Raw genomic sequence first — 19,551 nt, forward strand, 5'->3', positions numbered from 1 at the left:
TGTGAGCAATTCCTCCAATTTTCCCACAGTTTTTTCTGTTGCAGAGAAAACACGCACACTTTACGGAGGTAGTTATTCCAATCGACAACTGTTTTTGAAGAAATGCCTAGCTCTTGTTCACACCAGGCCACAGACGACAATTCGTTAACCCAGAAATAAATGAAACAAACTGGTATTCTACTTTTTGAAAACCACGTATTGATACGCAAATTGACATTTTTCAAGCATCGTCTAATTTAACACCTCCAAAGATGTTGCTTCTCATAAGAGTACAGAGTCATGGTGTGTCCATTGACGACGCATTGTTATGTTTTGGGCAACAGTCTCTTATCCTAGAAAAATATAATTGCCTGTTCCTCGGTCCTTGGAAAATCCAACATCTTAATTCGAACATCCATGGTGAGACACTGTATTCTATCAATATGCATTGCAAACTAATCGGCTATTGTCCCATCTGACCTTCGCGATCCGAATTCTCAAGTTTATCTCATATAATACATAAGTACCCATTTTTGTTACTTTTTTACGAGTCAGAAAATTTTTTTGGGGAGAGAGGGGTCAAATCTGGAGTCCCCATGGATATGGCCTTGATCTCATGTCTTACCTAGGAAAGAAGAATCCGATGAAAGGTAAGGTACTCACCTTTATATATAAGATTAAATAAAAAAAAACTAGTTTTTTCAACTGAAAGTAAGGAGCGACATTAAAACTTAAAACGAACAGAAATTACTCCGTATATGAAATGGGTTGTCCCCTCCGTAATCCCTCGCTCTTTACGCTGAAGTTTTTAATTGTTTTAAAAAGTAGAATTGTGGCAAACAGTGAAACTTTAGCGTAAAGAGCGAGGGATTGCGGAGGGGACAACCCATTTCATATACGGAGTAATTTCTGTTCGTTTTAAGTTTTAATGTCGCTCCTTACTTTCAGTTGAAAAAACTCGTTTTTTTTATTTAATTTCTGAACGTTTTTGAATTAATACATGTTTGATTTTGGCTCTCCACACATAAACTATTAAAATGAAATTCGCATATTTTTTTTTTTTGGCTAAATGGCGTTCTCATAGTTTTGATCAGACGATTTTGAGAAATAAGGGTGGGGAAGGAGGCCTAGATTCCCTCCAATTTTTCGGTTACTTAAAAAGGCAACTAGAACTTTTAATTTTTTACGAAAGTTTTAATTAGTAAAACATATACGTAACTTAAGGATTAACTTACGTAACAAACTTTTATATTGTTATATTTTTATTATGTATATAAGGGGGTTTGTCCCCTCGTTAATACCTCGCTATTTACACTAAATCTTATGTTTTGTCCTAATTCTTTAAGAATGATCCTGATTAGAAAGGCCGTAGGATAAATAGTTGAAATTACTAAAAATACTTTAGCATAAAGAGCGAGGTATTTATCACCTCCTAAATACCTCGCTCTTTATGCTAAAGTATTTTTAGAACCCTCATATTCGTAATAATTTCTGTTTGTTTTAAGTTTTAATGCTACGCCTTACTTTTAATTGAAAAAAACTTTTTCATTTTTATTTTTTCATTGTTTTTTTATAGTAATGCTTGAAAATCCCGCACCCTTTTCATTGAATTTCTCTTCCCCCATGACGTATTCCTCCGAGGAAAGATCCTCCCACATAGCCTCCTCCCCTCAACCCCACCCCAAACCAAAAAATCCTCCTGTATGTACACTTCCCAATAACCATTACTGTATGTAAACACTGGCCAAAGTTTGTAGCTTGCAGCCCCTCCCCCAGGGACTGTGGGGGAGTAAGTCATCCCCAAAGACATCGTTATTATTGTTTTCGACTATGCGGAACAAAATGGCTATCTCAAAATTTTGATCCGTTATCTTTGGGAGGGGAGGGGGCCTAGATGCCCTCCAATTTTTTGGTCACTTAAGAAGGGCACTAGAACTTTTCACTTCCGTTAGAATGAGCCCTCTTGCGACATTCTAGGACCACTTGGTCGATACGATGACCCCTGAAAAAAAAAAAAAAAAAAAAAAAAAAAAAAAAAAAAAAAAAAAAAAAAAAAAAAAACACGCACCCGTGATCTGTCTTCTGGCAAAAAATACGAAATTCCACATTTTTGTAGATAGGAGCTTGAAATTATTGCTCTGATACGCTGAATGCGATGATGTGATTTTCGTTAAGATTTTATGACTTTTAGGGGGTATTTCCCCCTATTTTCCAAAACAAGGCAAATTTTCTCAGGCTCGTAACTTTTGACGACAAAGACTAAATGTGATGAAACATATCAAACAGTTCGAGGTAACGAACTGTAGTAAGGAGCGACCCGGCTCAATAGTAACCAAAACTCTAAAAAATGAAATACATCAAAAGAATCGCATTTTAATTCTGATTTTAAACATATGCGTTTCATCAAGTTTAGACTTACCCATCAAAAGTTACGAGCCTGAGAAAATCTGCCCTATTTTATAAAATAGGGTGAAACACCCCCTAAAAGTCATAGAATCTTAATGAAAATCACACCATCAGATCCATCGTATCAGAGAACCCTATTGTACAAGTTCCAAGATCCTACCTACAAAAATGTGGAATTTTGTATTTTTTGCCAGAAGACAAATCACGGATGCGTGTTTATTTGTTTTTTTGTTTTTTTTTTCCAGGGGTGATCGTATCGACCCAGTGGTCCTATAATTTTGCGAGAGGGCTCATTCGAGCGGAAATGAAAAGTTCTAGTGCCCTTTTAAGTGACCAAAAAAATCGGAGGGCACCTAGGCCCCCTCCCACCCTCATTTTTTTTCCCAAAGTAGTCGGATCAAAATTCTGAGATAGCCATTTTATTCAGCATAGTCGAAAATCCTTATAACTATGTCTTTGGGGACGACTTACTCCCCTACAGTCCCCGTGGGAGGGGCTGCAAGTTGCAAATTTTGACCAGTGTTTGCATATATTAGTGGTTATTGGGAAATGTAGAGACGTTTTCAGGGGGATTTTTTGGTTGGAAGGGGGGGTTGAGAAGAGGAGGCTATGTGGGGGAAATTTTCCATGGAGGAATTCGTCATGGGGGATGAAGATTTCCATAAAGGGGGCGCAGCATTTTCTAGCATTATTTAAAAAAACAATGAGAAAATAAATATGAAAAAGTTTTTTTCAACTGGAAGTATGGAGTAGCATTAAAACTTAAAACGAACAGAAAATATTACGGATATAAGGGGTTCACCTCCTCCTAATACCTCACTCTTTACGCTAAAGGATTTTTAGTAATTTCACCTATTTATTCTACGGCCTTTGTGATTCAGGGGACAAAATTTAAGCTTTAATGCAAAGAGTTATTGACGAGGTATTGACGAGTGGGCAAACCTTCTCATATACGTAATAAAAACACACGAACATAGAAGTTTGTTACGTAAGCTAATTCGTAAGTTACGTATATCTTTTACTAATGAAAACGTTCGTAAAAACTAAAAGTTCTAGTTGCCTTTTTAAGTACCCAAAAACTTGGAGAGCAACTGGGCCTCCTTCCCCTCCTTTTTTCGCAAAATCATTCTATCAAAACTATGGGAAAGCCATTTAGCCAAATAAATAAATATACAAATTTCGCTTTAATTATTCATCTGCGGAGAGCCGAAATCAAAACATGGATTAACTAAAAAACGTTCAGAAATTAAATTAAAAAAAAACAAGTTTTTTAACTGAAAGTAAGGAGCTACATTAAAACTTAAAACGAACAGAAATTACCCTGTATATGAAAGGGGCTGCTCCTTCTTCAACGCCCTGCTCTTTACGCTAAAGTTTTTACTGTTTTCAAAAAGTAGAGTTGAGAGAAAGATTCAAACTTTAGCGTAAAGAGCAGGGCGTTGAAGAAGGAGCAGCCCCTTTCATATACGGGGTAATTTCTGTTCGTTTTAAGTTTTAATGTAGCTCCTTACTTTCAGTTAAAAAAAACTTGTTTTTTTTATTTAATATATTTAAAATCAGCATGAAAATTAGATTCTTTTGATGTATCTTTGTAGCATCAAAATTCCGTTTTTTAGAGTTTCGTTTACTATTGAGCCGGGTCGCTCCTTACTACAGTTCGTTATCACGAACTGTTTGAAAATACATAGCCAAGCTATCGGGTGTATAATTTGCTATGGGGAAAGGGGCAATTGCCCCCCTGACTCAGTTTGCTCTTCAGCTGAAATTTGTCGTCTTCAAGAATCTTGTCAAAACTAAGATAGGCCTAAGTAATTCAAACACCCACAGGAACAGATCAGTTTTCTTTAGTATACCTTTGCCATTATTGAACTATATGGCTCATTTTATTTTTTCTCGTTCATTTTCACTTGAACTTAGAAAATTGGCTCCAACTTTACTCCCTCCCCCACCATCCCTCCAGGATTTGGACAAAATTATGCCACTGCAAGCAATTCTAAACGTTATTCGTCTTGATGTTTGTAGGAGGCACCTATTTCGTCAGAATAATAATTCAAATCAGAAGCCCAAGATAGGATCTGAAAATTCCTGAGGCAACCATTTCTGCATACATATGACAGATTATAGTTGATACATACCAAAAACAGGTATATGGATTAAACGAAATTGATACAAATCGAAATCAAGACCAGAGTCGGTTTTCCTTTTTTGGTCACCGCAATAGACACATTTCCGATAACAAAGACATTTTCAGAGGAAATAGAATAATAATCGTGATAAGAAAACTGTGAACTAACAGATCACTTTGTAAATTTAAATGATGTTATCTGATATCCTTGTCAGAATAGGCACTTTCAACTGATACATGTGAGAAAGTGAGTGACATTAAGACGAATAAATATCCAGAAACATTCGAACCTTCCCGTCGTTTCTTTTTAATTCCTTAGATTTAGAAACTAACCTTTTATAAAGCCAAAGCCAGGATTGCCACCCCTAGTAATTTATCACTATTTCTAGTGATTTTGAATATTGCCTAATGAAAAAAATCATCAGATCTGCACATAAGTCACTAGATTATTAAAGAAAATCAATAAGTCAACCAAAACATCACTAAAATCTATGATTTTCTTTTTCGCCGAATGGTAACCCTGGCCAGAGGTCGCTCTGACGATGGACCGGAAAATCCTGAAGCGAATAGCATAATACTTTTGTCTTGTTATAATTAGCTTTATCTTAATTAGAAAAACTAAGATGCTAGTATATTTTAATTAAATATTTAATATATAGAGGTGGTTAGGGTAATAGCATATTGGCCCATATCAAACAGTTCTTGTTACCGAACTGTAAGTAAGGAGCGACCCGGCTTAATAGTAACCGAAACTCTAAAATAAAGAATTTGGATACCAATAGATTTATCAAAAGAATCGGCTATGTTGCTGATTTTAAATATATAAGTTTTAATAAGTTTAATTTTACCCATTAAGGGCTATGAGCCTGAGGAAATTTGCTTGATTTTCGAAAAAAAGGGGGAAACACCCCTTAAAAGTCATAGAATCTTAATGAAAATGACAGCATCGGGTTCAGCGTATCAGAAAACCCTACTGAAGAGGTTTCAAGCTCCTATCTGGAAAAATGTGGAATTTTGTATATATTTGTGTATCCATATAATATATACGTCTAATCAATATCTCTAATTTACATACTCATATAATAAACTTGTTATTTTCTTCGTCTTTTTTCTTAATTCGGCCCTCAAAAAATTTCGTATATATGTATTTGGATTCAGGGCACAGTGAATTAAGCACAATTCAATTAAGTCTTACAGCATACAATTAAAAATAATACAACAATAAAAGAACAAGAACTCACTTTTAACGATTTTGTTAATTGTTTGATTTATTTTATTCTAGATTTCTTATCAATCACCCTAAAATTTATGGGGTCGTTTCTGACGTATTCATCGAAAAAACGAAAAAATAAAAATAAATGCATTCCACAGTTCTTAAAGCTTTTTTTATGTCTTTATTTCAAAAACGAAAAAAACTCTCTGCCCCTTTCCCTACATTTTCATGAATTGGCATCAATATCTCGTCCGGGTTCTCTTTTTATTCTCACCTTTTTTTTCTTTCTTTTTTTAATAAGTGAGAAGAAGCCCCAAAAATATACAGCAAGTGTTAGTAGATGATCCTATATTTGTAGATGACATAGAATTACATATAGTTCTTAAATTTCAGCACTATTTATATTCAAGAATCCAAAGCCCAAGTACCCCCCCCCCCCCTAATGTGCAGATATATAGCCTAAATTATGTTATTATGTAAACTAAAGCATTATATTTTCATCATATTTTGGTATATTTCATTAGGATCAACCTAATTTAACTTCTCGAGTGTGTTCTAAATAATACAGAAGTACCCTTCAAATGCTAGGGTCAATCAATATTTTTTTCGCACCAATCAAAATTGTTTGCACACAAAGCTGCATCCAGTTCTTTTAAATAGTATTCCCTTGAAACAAATTCAATCAACGAAACTGCAATTCTCGCTGGTCAAAGGTTAAAACCACTTTATAATGATAAATTAGGTTCTCTTAAAATACCAGTTCATAAATCATAATACAATCGTTTATCTGTTTTTTTTTTTTTAGTATCATCTGCCAAACAACATTCTTTTATGGCCAGCTCTAAACTGGGACTTACAATAAAAGTTGGCTAAGTAGAACGGAAATACCAAATACGTTGAGCTTACATGATAGAAGAATAAGAAGAAATGTGCATAATGGATAAGACACATACAGCGAGACAGTTTTACAAAATTGATTTTTTTTTTTTTTTGAAGATTGAGGGATGCTAAAAAGCTGAGATAGGTGGATAGATTTATTCAACAACTCAACAATAAATTTAAATATTATCATATACCAACACAGGATTCTATGGCCAGGAATTCAGGGAAAGGAAGGGAAGCGAATGGGAAAAGACGGTATATTTGCCCCCCTCTTTTTAAAGACCAAGAGTATGAAAAACGACTGTATAATTAAAAAATAAAATATATTATGCTTCCTGATGAAATTACTTTTTACACTTCACCTCTGACCAATTTTTCAAGGGGAGGGACAATAATAAAACAAATAATGATCTGATCCTACTCACCAGGGCCGTATCCAGGATTTTTTTTGGGGGAGGGGTACAAAATTATTATTTTTCATGGGGGATTTACCAAAAAAAATCCAAAAATGCATAAAAAATTTGCTTGTATTCATTTTTGTTGCGTTATTACGAGTCGGACACGACTCGTGAAGTTTGTTAAAGTTTTATATTCACTATCCCGTTGGAAACAAAACTTTTTAACTGCTGTATAATTTTTTTTTAAACTAGGGGATATCTTTTCAACGACAATTTAAGAAAAGAGTATTTTCCTAAGTCTAGGGTAATTACCCCTATGGACCCTAATTGTCGCTCCTATTAAATCCACACAGTGACATACGTTGGCAGTATTGCCGAGATTCGGTTGAATAAAAAAAAAAGAAAACTACAAACATTCGGTCAGGTAAGACAAGACGATAACCGTTTATTGTCCAAAATTTGCATAATAAATGAGACTTGAAATCTACTTGATATGTTTAGCCTTGATTTTATAGCGTTACTTGAAACATGCTGACTCAGTTTTTTTTTTCTTGGAACTACATCTGGCACCATCATTTCATGTCTCAAGTTACAAATTGTATTTTAAAAAAATCATATTTAAAAAATGACATTTTAGACTTCATAAAAAAGGATTAAAAAAAAGGAAAATAGTGTTTATATATTGTAGACCGGAGACATGCACACAAAATCCCGTTATCAAGTCAATAGTTGGAAACAACTGCACGAGGAGGGAGAAAATCTGCCATCGATTTCACCATATTTGAAAAAAATATCTTTTTTGGGTATTTCCAGTAAAAAAAAAAATTATCTTTGGTATTTTCATTCAAACAATCCTCGTGTTTACTAATGCTGAGCAACGAATTGAGACAAACAAGTATATTCAATTTCTGTTATTGCGTGAGAAATACTAAGCAAGCGAAAAGAATGACAAGTCTTGAGTCGCAACATTTTTTACAAGTAAACTCTCTATTTCTCTTGAATATTACTTTGTTCAACGCAACCACCAAAACGGTGCTTTATTTCTATGGTCTGGGCAAGAAAATACACTCCTTTGACCTTATTAGCACTGCATGGGAGTACCGTAGGCATAGATTACTAAACAAAAGAACGGTGGGTCAACTTGAAATTCTTATTAACATGCTCTACGTTCTAGCGGCCGTCAACCGGGGGGTGGGATGGGGTGGAGGGGCATAGCAGGGAAACAAAGACCCCTGCCAAGAATTTGAAAAGGGTAAAATTTGCCCTCCCCCGTATTTTGAATAGTTCACTTTGACTCTTCCCTAATTTCCGTACATTAACATCACTGGCATGTTTATAAGTTACACTTGGTAGAAGGTGAGAAGCTGGTACGTGCAGTGGCACATACACATGACAAACTTCTAGGAGGGGCATTTACCAAATCTGTAAAACGGCAAAGTATAAGAAATTAAATTATTATATGACAAAAAAAGTAAAATTTTTGAGAGTTTCTGCCTGCCAAATCTAGTCGTCTTCGGCCAAAACGCAGCATCTTCACAAAATTTTATTTTTTGTCAAAAGTGCCCCTCCTCAAATCACCACACAGCAATTTTCGACGGTGGATTCAGATTTTTTTTTTCAATGCCATAGTTTCTGAGATACGACCTAGTATATGAAGGGGTAAAACAGACCCGTATACAGGGGGGTTATGGGGTTTGAACCCCACTCCCCCCAAAAAAAATTTCTGACTCGTAAACACCGTAACAAAAAAATTCTTGTGTATCCCCCCCCAAAAGAAAACCTTGGAGTAAACAATATAGAAATCATTAGTTTTCAGCAGCTAAACCTAGCATGGATGTATCTGGAAGAAACCAAACTTTCAAAGTCTATTGATGAAACTCTGTAGCTCCGTCAATTTTTCCAGTTTAAAAAAAACCTATTTCCTGATTTTCTCAAAACTTGGAATATGCAAATATTCGGTTTTGACAGAGGGTCCAGCCAAGTTGGGGCACAGGACAGGCATATTCACAGAGTTTATTAACATGGTCTAAGTTTTATGTCAGGTTGGATTTATTTTGTTACCTCTTTTGTCCTAATGAATTGATAGTTTTGCCAAAAGGGCACAATAAATATATTATTTACATTTTTTCAAACTAAGGATTGGAAAACAAGGCTCAGGTTTGAAAACTCGCCCACTTGTTGTGGAATTTTGTAGTCCTAGAAAGCAGCAGCTCATTCTTAGAGGAAAGAAAAGTCTGTAAGGTAGTGGTTTCTTTATTTCTTAGTCACTCACAAAGCCTAGACTTCAGCTAATCAATTATGCTAAATCAAAGCTCGGGAAGAGGTCTACATGGTCTAGTGGGGGAGAAATACTCACCAAGAAATTGTCAAAAGGTGATTCATCTCTAATTTCAAACTGCAGACCTATTGCTCTTCTTCCCGTCATCTGTAAGGTTGTTGAAAAAGTAGTGTGTCGTAGACTCTCTTCATTTGTGTTTAGTACTAATACGACTGCTGGAAATTCTCTCATAACTAGCCATCAATATGATCTTCGCCCCACTTTCTCTACTTTGTATGCACTTTCAGATGCAATAGAGTTTGTGCGTGTTAATCTGTACAAGGGCTTGTGTGTTATGTGTCTATTTTCTTGACTTTTCAAGGGCCTTTGATATGGTTGAACACTCTGTTCTTTTCTCTAAACTGTCTTTATTTGGAGTACATGGAGTCCCACTAGAATGGTTAAGGTCTATTCTGTCAGGCAGATCTCAGTATGTTTCGGTTAATGATACTTCTTCCTCTATTTTGCCTATATTGAAAGGTGTCCCACAAGGCTCTGTGCTTGGACCACTTTTGTTTTTATTTTACATTAATGATCTTGTTGATGTTCGTCATCGCCATGTTCACCTTATTCTTTCTGCTGATGACAGTAACTTTTTCCTTGCTACAGTCGATTTTCCATCTGCCACTTCCATAGCTCAAGGTCTTCTGGATAAAATAAAGTATTGGTGCTGGTCAAATGGTATGGCTCTTAACGGCCGAAAGAATACCGTTGTCAATGTCAGGACCTCTAACCGTATGAGGGACGTACAGGAGTCAATCACCCTGACTTATGGGAAGGATATCATAACACAAGCTACTATGGTGAAAATTTTTTATGTGTATCTTGACTGTTTTCTTTCTTTTAAACCGCATATAACTCACATCCCTTCCCTCATCTTCCGCCAGTCTTCAATGTTGCACCGGGTTAACTCATTTCTTCCTACAGATGTTATGCTTTCTCTTTATTATGCTTTTATTTTTCCTTACCTTTCTTAATGCTGCTGTGTCTGGGGTAGAACTAATAATCCCGTCTCTGCTCACTTCAGAGAGCCCAAAATAGGCAGTGAAGGCTACTTTTCTTCTCCCTTGGCTTTACCCTTCCTCTAACCTTTATAATGATACTGGAATAGCCTTCGCTGGATCGCATTGTTGGTAAAAGTAATCTTTATTTAGCACACTCTCCTTTTCTAGGTACACTTCCACCGCCTCTGAAGCAATTTTTTCACGGACAGGCTCAGGTAGTTACTCTTCTTTTTACGTAATTCTTCTTGCAGATTTTTTTTCTAAGCAAATGATCATCTAGAGCAGCCCAGAGGTCTCCTGTTTAACAATTCTATTATGAAACTCCATCCCTCCGGCCCCTTCGGATGTCCCCGGGTCTTTCCAGTTTAGTAATTTCTCTCTCAACTTTGTTTATCTTCCCTGATTTCTCTTTTCCTATTGTTTCTCCTTTTTGGGGTTCTTTCCGAACTGGTATATCTCTCTTCTATTCTTTTTAAATTATTTTCAGGAATCTTCCTAACTTTTAAGGTCCTTTTTTTCTTTTTTTTTCGTCTCATGTTCTAATGTAAACTTGGTCTTTCCTGTTTCTCTACTTTCTTGGTTTCTATTTATTTATATTATTATAATTACCACCAGTTTTTTTTCTGTATGCTAGTATTTATTCTCCTTCATCTTTATTTCATATGTATTGTTTGGTTTAGGGTATTATTTATGGTTCTCTTAGTGCTTTATTATTGTGTTTTATGTCCCATAACAAGCAAGGCTTCTTGACCGAATACCTTTTACGCTTGTAATAGTGTTTAATAAAAACTGAATAATAACACAAAAATATGCCAACACAAAGCAAATTTCAGGTTTGATCCATATAAATTTAGGCCTTTAATTGAAACTCAAAACTACATAAACTTTATTAAAAAAAAACTTAGCATGGTGAAAGTTCAGGTTTCGATCCTAGTTAGACCCATGGCAATACCCCCTAGTCTCCTCCATAACCGGTTTCCCATACTTTTTTAGGGAAAACAAATTTTTGAACAAACGACATGAACCACCTCCTGAAAAGATGGTAATACAAGACTTTGATCCTAAGTAAGGGAAGAAAGAAGACCCCAACGTGAAGCTAAATAGCACCCAGGATTTTATTAATTCAGAAGCAAACATTTTCTAGTGTCAGAATACGAGCTTTGGCATCAAATTTAGCGTGAACTTTGGCGCAGATACGCATATTAGATAGACTAATGTTAATAAAATAAAACAAAAATTATCACAATTAAATATATAAAATCAAATAAAATGCAATCAACTATGCATAACTTTGAATTGATCAAGGAGAGTATTACGCTTCCACAAGGCGAACAAGAACGAGCTATTTTCGAGACAGAAATATATTTTTCTTCTGCAAGGGGGGGGGGGTCTTTAAAGAACAGCGGATAACAGACGAATAATGTAAAGGATATAGGGAATTATAAATAAAAACAAGGAATCAAGTCAAGGGGTATGATCTCCCCCTTCCCTGCGCACGCGTCTTCTTCAAAATCTCCGTATGAAACGCCAGAATCTGACTCCAAAGATGATTAGAGTAGGCTACTTACACTTGGCAAGTTTTATTTCTTGAATGGGAACAGGAGAATACGAGAATAGGAGGGTGGCTACTCTCCCGCCATTGATTGTCACTTGAAAGAACATTTATCACAGGATATCGGAAGTATTCACATCCACATAATGAAAATTTGTGTCGTCCGCTGATTATTTAAGTTACAACTTGGAACAGACTGCTATGTGAAATGAGTTAACACAGCCCCCCCAACAGGGGCACGCCCAATAACAAGACGGGAATCCACCCTTGCTACGGAACTACAGAACCCTCTAATAAATGGGTATAATAATTTAAAATTATTTCCGTTAAATCAATAATATGTGTAGTCATTAATAACGTTATACTTTTGTTTTTTTAGTCTATTTGTATTTTGAGAAGAGATGGGGGAGAGATTCTACGTACTTGGGAAAGATTTCTCTCAAAGACCACAGAATCGAAGTCGTTTTGTAGACATTCTAGTTCAAGGATAGTTTTTAGCTCTACAGCGGATCCCTTCCCTCAATATAAAGTCATCCACCAATTTTAAGTTCTTCATATGGTTTTTGATGAGGACTTTCTTTTAAATTCCTGCTATTTTGTCCAATAGCTTATAAACTTAGAAACAAGAAATTCTAGAAAAAGATTCTAGAAAGGCAGAGACGAGGAAATTGACAATGAAGACTTAACTTAGCAACGGTAGAATAGAAATAGGAAAAGGAGGAATTTCAACTTAAACCCTTACCTCAATCTTTTTGATAATCCCTCACTCCTGGTAAACCAAAAAAGTATTTGCTTTAGAAATCGCGGAACACGGACCCAGAAGTCGCTGAAAATTAACCAGAGACTATGTCCGGAATTCGCGGAAAATCGATAATAGAGAACCCAGTTAAAAGGGAGAAGGATAAGTACGTCAGAACGAGTTTGAAAATTATACTGCAAGGAAATCTCCACAAATACTTTAAGAATTAAGACAGTTGTATCCAAATCACAAAAAGAAATATAAACACCTGTTCTTTAATTATGGAATATAGAACAAGTTTTCAGGCAAGGTTTACGCAGTGCTCACCGCGAAGTCGTCGATACAGAATCTAAGCATAAACAGGGATTTCAAGTAAAAAAAAAAACCATCGTCCATTCATGCTAATTTCTTATCATTTTGATTTTACTGGGTTATTTATTGTAATTTCTGTTCGTTTTGGGTTTCATTTATATCTTGATGGTTATTAGTTGTTGTTTTACTCTTTAAAAATTATTTGGCTCTATTACTAAATGTGTTCATTTTAGGTTTTATGGAGCTGTTTACTTTTCTTTGAAAAACTTATTTGTGGGAATAGTTTTATTTATAATTTTTTAAAATATGAAAAGCATTAGTGTATATATGGGAGGGCCAAGGATCTAGCAATTGACAACAATAGGCTGCAAGGGTGAGTATAACCAAACCATATGGTTTCACCTAAATTAGGTTCAACCTTTCAAAAATTGCAAAAGACAATTTCACAGGAAAAGCTCATCAATTACAGGTGTTTGCATAGGCGTATATTAAAGGTTTTCAGGCATTTAAATAGTCAAATTTAAATTTTCATAAGCTGCATAAAGTTATGGATTGAATTTAAATTTATGACACAGAATTCGTTACAATATATTGCAGAATATTTGTCATTGTAAAAGGTCTTCAAAATAGAAAAAAATGTTAGTCTAAACTTGTCTTCAAACTCCAAAAAGTATTTTAAATTTTGTCAATGACTTCTTCCCATGTTAAAACATTCAAGATCTTAGATTTCAAGGAAAATTCGGTTTTGAACATGTTTTTGTGGAACAGAAATTGTTTTGGAAGCGAATCGTTCGGAAAAATTCGCTTAATTATGTATCCAAAATAAAATAAAAAAATTTGCTGCGCAGAAATACCCTTTTTTCAGGAAAATGGGGCAGGGATGGGGGGGGGGTGTTGTGGGTAATCTAGAAACGTTTTCTGGTTTGAAAACTTGTTTCCTGTTAATTCACATCATGCTTGGAAAATAAAATCGCTTAGTACCCCATTCCAACCCAAGGAAGGTTAGAGGGGGTCGGAAAATCAGAACCTTAATCTGTGCAGTGTTTCGTGGATTAAAAGGTCATTTCCTATTAATTTAAGTCTGAGTAGACCAAAAACAAAATCATACTTGAAAAAAATTCCATCAATTACAACGCCATTTTTACCCTAGGTTAGATCAGAAGGGCAAATAATACCATTTGTGGTATTATAATAATAAAAATCATGATTGAAAAGAAATATGTAATTGAAAGGTCGTTTCCTATAGATTAAAGTCTGAAGAGACCAAAAATGACTTCAGAAATAGAAAATTCCATCATTTATGTCCCCGTTTTCACCCTAAGTGAGCTCACAGGGGGATAAAAAATAAAAACAGTGCTTTATTTCTATGGTCTAGGCATGAAATTACACTCCCTTACCCTTATTAACACTGCATGGGAGTACCGTAAGCATAGATTATCAAAAAATTCGTGGTAACGAACTGTAGTAAGGAGCGACCCGGCTCAATAGTGAACGAAACTCTAAAAAACGGAACTTTGATGCTAAGAGATATATCAAAAGAATCGGATTTTTATGCTGATTTTAAATATATAACTTTCATCAAATTTAGTCTTTGTCACCAAAAGTTACGAGCCTGAGAAAATTTGCCTTATTTTGGAAAATAGGGGGAAACACCCCCTAAAAGTCATAGGATCTTTACAAAAACCATACCATCGCATTCAGCGTATCAGAGAACCCTATAGAATAAATTTCAAGGTCCAATCTACAAAAATGTGGAATTTCGTATTTTTTGCCAGAAGACAGATCACGGGTGCGTGTTTATTTGTTTTTTTTTTTTTTTTTTTTTTCTTCCCCAGGGGTCATTGCATCTACCAAGTGGTCCTAGAGTGTTGCAAGAGGGCTCATTCTAACGGAAATGAAAAGTTCTAGTGCCCTTTTTAAGTGACCAAAAAATTGGAGGGCACCTAGGCCCCCTCCCACGCTCTTTTTTCCCAAAATCAACGGATCAAAATTTTGAGATAGCCATTTTGTTCCGCATAGTCGAAAACCATAATAACTATGTCTTTGGGGATGACTTACTCCCCCACAGTCCCTGGGGGAGGGGCTGCAAGTTACAAACTTTGACCAATGTTTACATACAGTAATGGTTATTGGGAAGTGTACCGACGTTTTCAGGGGGATTTTTTGGTTTGGGTGTAGGGTTGAGGGGAGGGGGCTATGTGGGAGGATTTCATTCCTTGGAGGAATATTTCATGGGGGAAGATAAATACAATGAAAAGGGCGCAGGATTTTCTAGCATTACTATAAAAAAAAACAATGAAAATATAAACATGAACAAGTTTTTTCAATTGAAAGTAAGGAGTAGCATTAAAACTTAAAACGAACAGAGATTATTACGCATATGAGGGGTTCTAAAAATACTTTAGCATAAAGAGCGAGGTATTTAGGAGGAGATAAATACTTTGCTCTTTATGCTAAAGTATTTTTAGTAATTTCAACTATTTATTCTACGGCCTTTCTGATTCAGGGGTCATTCTCAAATAATTGGGACAAAACTTAAGATTTATTGTGAAGAGCAAGGTATTAACGAGGGGACAAACCCCCTCATATATATAATCAAAAATATAAGAATATAAAATTTTGTTACGTATGTTAATTCTTCAGTTACGTATATTTTTTACTAATAAAAACGTTCGTTAAAAATTAAAAGTTCTAGTTGCCTTTTTAAGTAACCGAAAAATTGGAGGGCAACTAGGACTCCTTCCACACGCCTTATTTCTCAAAATCGTCTGATCAAAACTAAGAGAAAGCCATTTACCCAAAAAAAGAATTATTATGCAAATTTCATTTTAATAATTTATGTACGGAGAGCCAAAATCAAACATGCATTAATTCAAAAACGTTCAGAAATTAAATAAAAAACTAGTTTTTTTAACTGAAAGTAAGGAGCGACATTAAAACTTAAAACGAACAGAAATTACTCCGTATATGAAATGGGTTGTCCCCTCCGCAATCCCTCGCTCTTTACGCTAAAGTTTGACTCTTTGCCACAATTCTACTTTTTAAAACAATTAAAAACTTTAGCGTAAAGAGCGAGGTATTGCGGAGGGGACAACCCATTTCATATACGGAGTAATTCCTGTTCATTGTAAGTTTTAATGTCGCTCCTTACTTTCAGTTAAAAAAACTAGTTTTTTTATTTAATATAACAAAAGAGCCGTGAGTCAAATGCGCAATTCTTATTAACATGCAGTACGTTCTAGCGGCCGTCAATCAAAGGGGGGGGGGGGAAGGGGTGGCGGGGCACAGCGAGGGAACATAGACCCCTGCCAAGATTTTGAAAAGGGTAAAAACTGCCATCCCCAATATTTCGAATAATCTTTTTAAATAATCTTATTAAATTTTTTGGTGTGTACCTTGACTGTTTTCTTTCTTTTAAACAGCATATAACTCACACCCGTTCCCTCAACTTCCGCCAGTCTTCAATGTTGCACCGGGTTAACTCATTTCTTCCTACAGATGTTATGCTTTCTCTTTATTATGCTTTTATTTTTCCTTACCTTTCTTAATGCTGCTGTGTCTGGGGTAGTACTAATAATTCCATCTCTGCTCACTTCAAAGAGCCCAAAATACGGCAGTGAAGGCTGCTTTTCTTCTCCCTTGGCTTTGCCCTTCCTCTAACCTTTATAATGATACTGGAATAGCCTCCGCTGGATCGTATTGTGGGTAAAAGTAATCTTTATCTAGCGCATTCTGCTTTTCTAGGTATACTTCCACCGCCTCTGCAGCAATTTTTTTTTCACGGACGGGCTCAGCTAGGTACTCATCTTTTTTACATAGTTCTTCTCGCAGATCTTCTCTTTTACCCAATGATCATCTACAGCAGCCCAGAGGTCTCCTGTTTAACAATTCTATTATGGAACGCCATTCGTCCGGCCCCTTTCAGATGTCCCCGGGTCTTTCCAGTTTAGTAATTTCTTTCTCTCCTTTGTTTATTTTCCCTGTTTTCTCTTTTCCTATTGTTTCTCCTTTTTGGAGTTCTTTCTGAACTGGTATATGTCTCTTCTATTCTTTTTAAAATTATTTTCAGGAATCTTCCTAATTTTTAAAGTCCATTTTTTTTCCTTTTTTTCGTCTCATGTTCTAATGTCAATTCGGTCTTTCCCGTTTCTCTACTTTCTTGGTTTCTTTTTTTTATATTATTATAATTACTATCAATTTTTTTGCTGTATGCTAGTGTTTATTCTCCTTCATCTTTATTTCATATATATTGTTTGATTTAGGGTATTGTTTATGGTTGGTTCTTTTAGTACTTTATTATTGTGTTTTATGTCCCATAACAAGCAAAGCTTCTTGGGCCGAATTAAATAAAAAAAAAACAAGTTTTTTCAACTGAAAGTAAGGAGCGACATTAAAACTTAAAACGAACAGAAATTACTTCGTATATGAAAGGGGCTGCTTCCTCATCAACGCCCCGCTCTTTACGCTAAAGTTTGACTCTTTCTCTCAGCTCTTCTTTTTACAATAGTAAAAAACTTTAGCGTAAAGAGCGGGGCGTTGATGAGGAAGTAGCCCCTTTCATATACGAAGTAATTTCTGTTCGTTTAAGTTTTAATGTCGCTCCTTACTTTCAGTTGAAAAAACTTGTTTTTTTAATTTAATTTCTGAACGTTTTTGAATCAATGCATGTTTTGATTTTGGCTCTCCACAGAGGAATAATCAAAACGAAATTTGCATATATTTTTTTTTGGCTAAATGGCTCTCTCATAATTTTGATCGAATGATTTTGAGAAAAAAAGAGCGGGGGAGGAAGCCTAGTTGCCCTCCGATTTTTTGGTTAATTAAAAAGGCAAGTAGAACTTTTAATTTTTTACGAATCTTTTTATTAGTAAAGGATATACATAACTTATAAATTAGCTTACGTAAAGAACTTTTTATTCTCATGTTTTTATTACATATATGAGAGGGTTCGCTCCCTCTTCAGTAACTCTCTCTTTACACTAAATCTTAAATTTTGTCCCAATTCATTAAGAATGACCCCTGAATTACAAAAGCCGTAAAATAAATACTTGACATTACTAAAAATACTTTAGCTTAAAGAGCGAGGTATTAGGAGGAGGTGAGCCACTCATATGGGTAATAATTTCTGTTCGTTTTAAGTTTTAATGCTGCTCCTTACTTCCAGCTGAATAAAACTTTTTCATATTTATTTTTTCATTGTTTTTTTTAAATAATGCTAGTAAATCATGCGCTACCTTCATGGAAATTTTCTTCCCCCATGACAAATTCCTCGATGAAAAGCTCCCCCAGTATATCCCCCTCTTCTCAACCCCTCCCCCTAACGAAAAAATCCTCCTGAAAACGCCTGTACACTTCCCAATAACCATTACTATGTGTAAGCACTGGTCAAAGTTTGTAACTTTTAGCCCCTCCCACGGGGACTGTGGGGGAGTAAGGTGTCCCCAAAGACATATTTATAAGGTTTTTCAACTACGCTGAATAAAATGGCTATCTCAGAATTTTGATCCGTTGACTTTGGGAAAATAATTAGCGTGGGATTTTTTGGTCGCTTAAAAAGGGCACTAGAACTTTTCATTTCCGTTAGAATGAGCCCCCTCGCAACATTCTAGGACAACTGGGTCGATACGATCACCCCCGGGAAAAAAAAAACAAACAAATAAACACGCATCCGTGATCTGCCTTCTGGCAAAAAATACTAAATTTCACATTTTTGTAGATAGGAGCTTGAAACTTCTACAGTAGGGTTCTCAGATACGCTGAGTCTGATGGTGTAATTTTCTTTAATATTCTATGCATTTTAGGGGATGTTTTCCCCTATTTTCTAAAATAACGCAAATTTTGTCAGGCTCGTAACTTTTGATGGGTAAGACTAAACTTGATTAAACTTATATATTTAAAATCAGCATTAAAATTCGATTCTTTTGATGTAGAGTTTTTTGGAGTTTTGGTTACTATTGAGCCGGGTCGCTCCTTACTGTTTGATAACTTTTTTACGTTTGTAATAGTATTTAAGTGTTAATTAAACGATTCTTTTATTCTACATACTAACTAAACAAAAACAGAATAATGACAACCCACAGAAATTTAAGGTTTGATCCATATAAATTTAGGCCTTTAATTGAAACTCAAAATTACATAAACTTTATAAAAAAAAACTTAGCATGGTGAAAGTTCTGGTTTCAATCCTAGTAAGACCGATAGCAACACCCCCCAGTCGTCACCGGTTTCCCATACTTTTTTGGGGAAAACAAATTTTTGAATAAACGACATGAACCACCTCCTGAAAAGATAGTAATACTAGACTTTGATCCGTAGTAAGGGAAAAAAGAAGACCCCGACGTGAAGCTAAATAGAGCCCGTGATTTTATTAATTCAGAAGCAAAAATTTTCTAGTGTCGGCTCAGAATACGAGCTTTGGCATCAAACTTAGCGTGAACTTTGGTACAGATACGCATATTAGATAGACTAATGTTAATAAAATATAAAAATTTATCACAATTAAATATATGAAATCAAATAAAATGCAATACACTATGCATAACTTTGAATTGATCAAGGAGAGTATTACGCTTCCACGAGGCGTACAAGAACGAGCTAGTTTCGAGATAGAGAAATACATTTTTT

At 35.3% G+C, this 19,551-nt stretch overlaps 1 protein-coding gene across 3 annotated transcripts in view; it reads left to right on the top strand.

Moving 5' to 3' along the window:
• The window catches only part of LOC136026058 (sodium- and chloride-dependent GABA transporter 1-like), a 165,617-nt gene that overhangs the window by 3,813 nt on the left and 142,253 nt on the right, over window positions 1–19,551 (top strand). Inside the window, exons 2-3 of one of the 3 annotated variants that reach the window (XM_065702242.1) lie at window positions 10,493–10,539; window positions 16,672–16,871. In XM_065702242.1, coding sequence (XP_065558314.1) covers window positions 16,823–16,871 — 49 coding nt within the window. In that variant the 5' untranslated portion in view covers window positions 10,493–10,539; window positions 16,672–16,822. Of the gene's footprint in view, window positions 1–10,491; window positions 10,540–16,671; window positions 16,872–19,551 lie in introns of those variants that run through there. The other 2 variants (XM_065702243.1, XM_065702244.1) reach the window with 2 other exon arrangements.

This window comes from Artemia franciscana, chromosome 4 (assembly GCF_032884065.1).
Source record: "Artemia franciscana chromosome 4, ASM3288406v1, whole genome shotgun sequence".
Classification (NCBI taxonomy): domain Eukaryota; kingdom Metazoa; phylum Arthropoda; class Branchiopoda; order Anostraca; family Artemiidae; genus Artemia; species Artemia franciscana.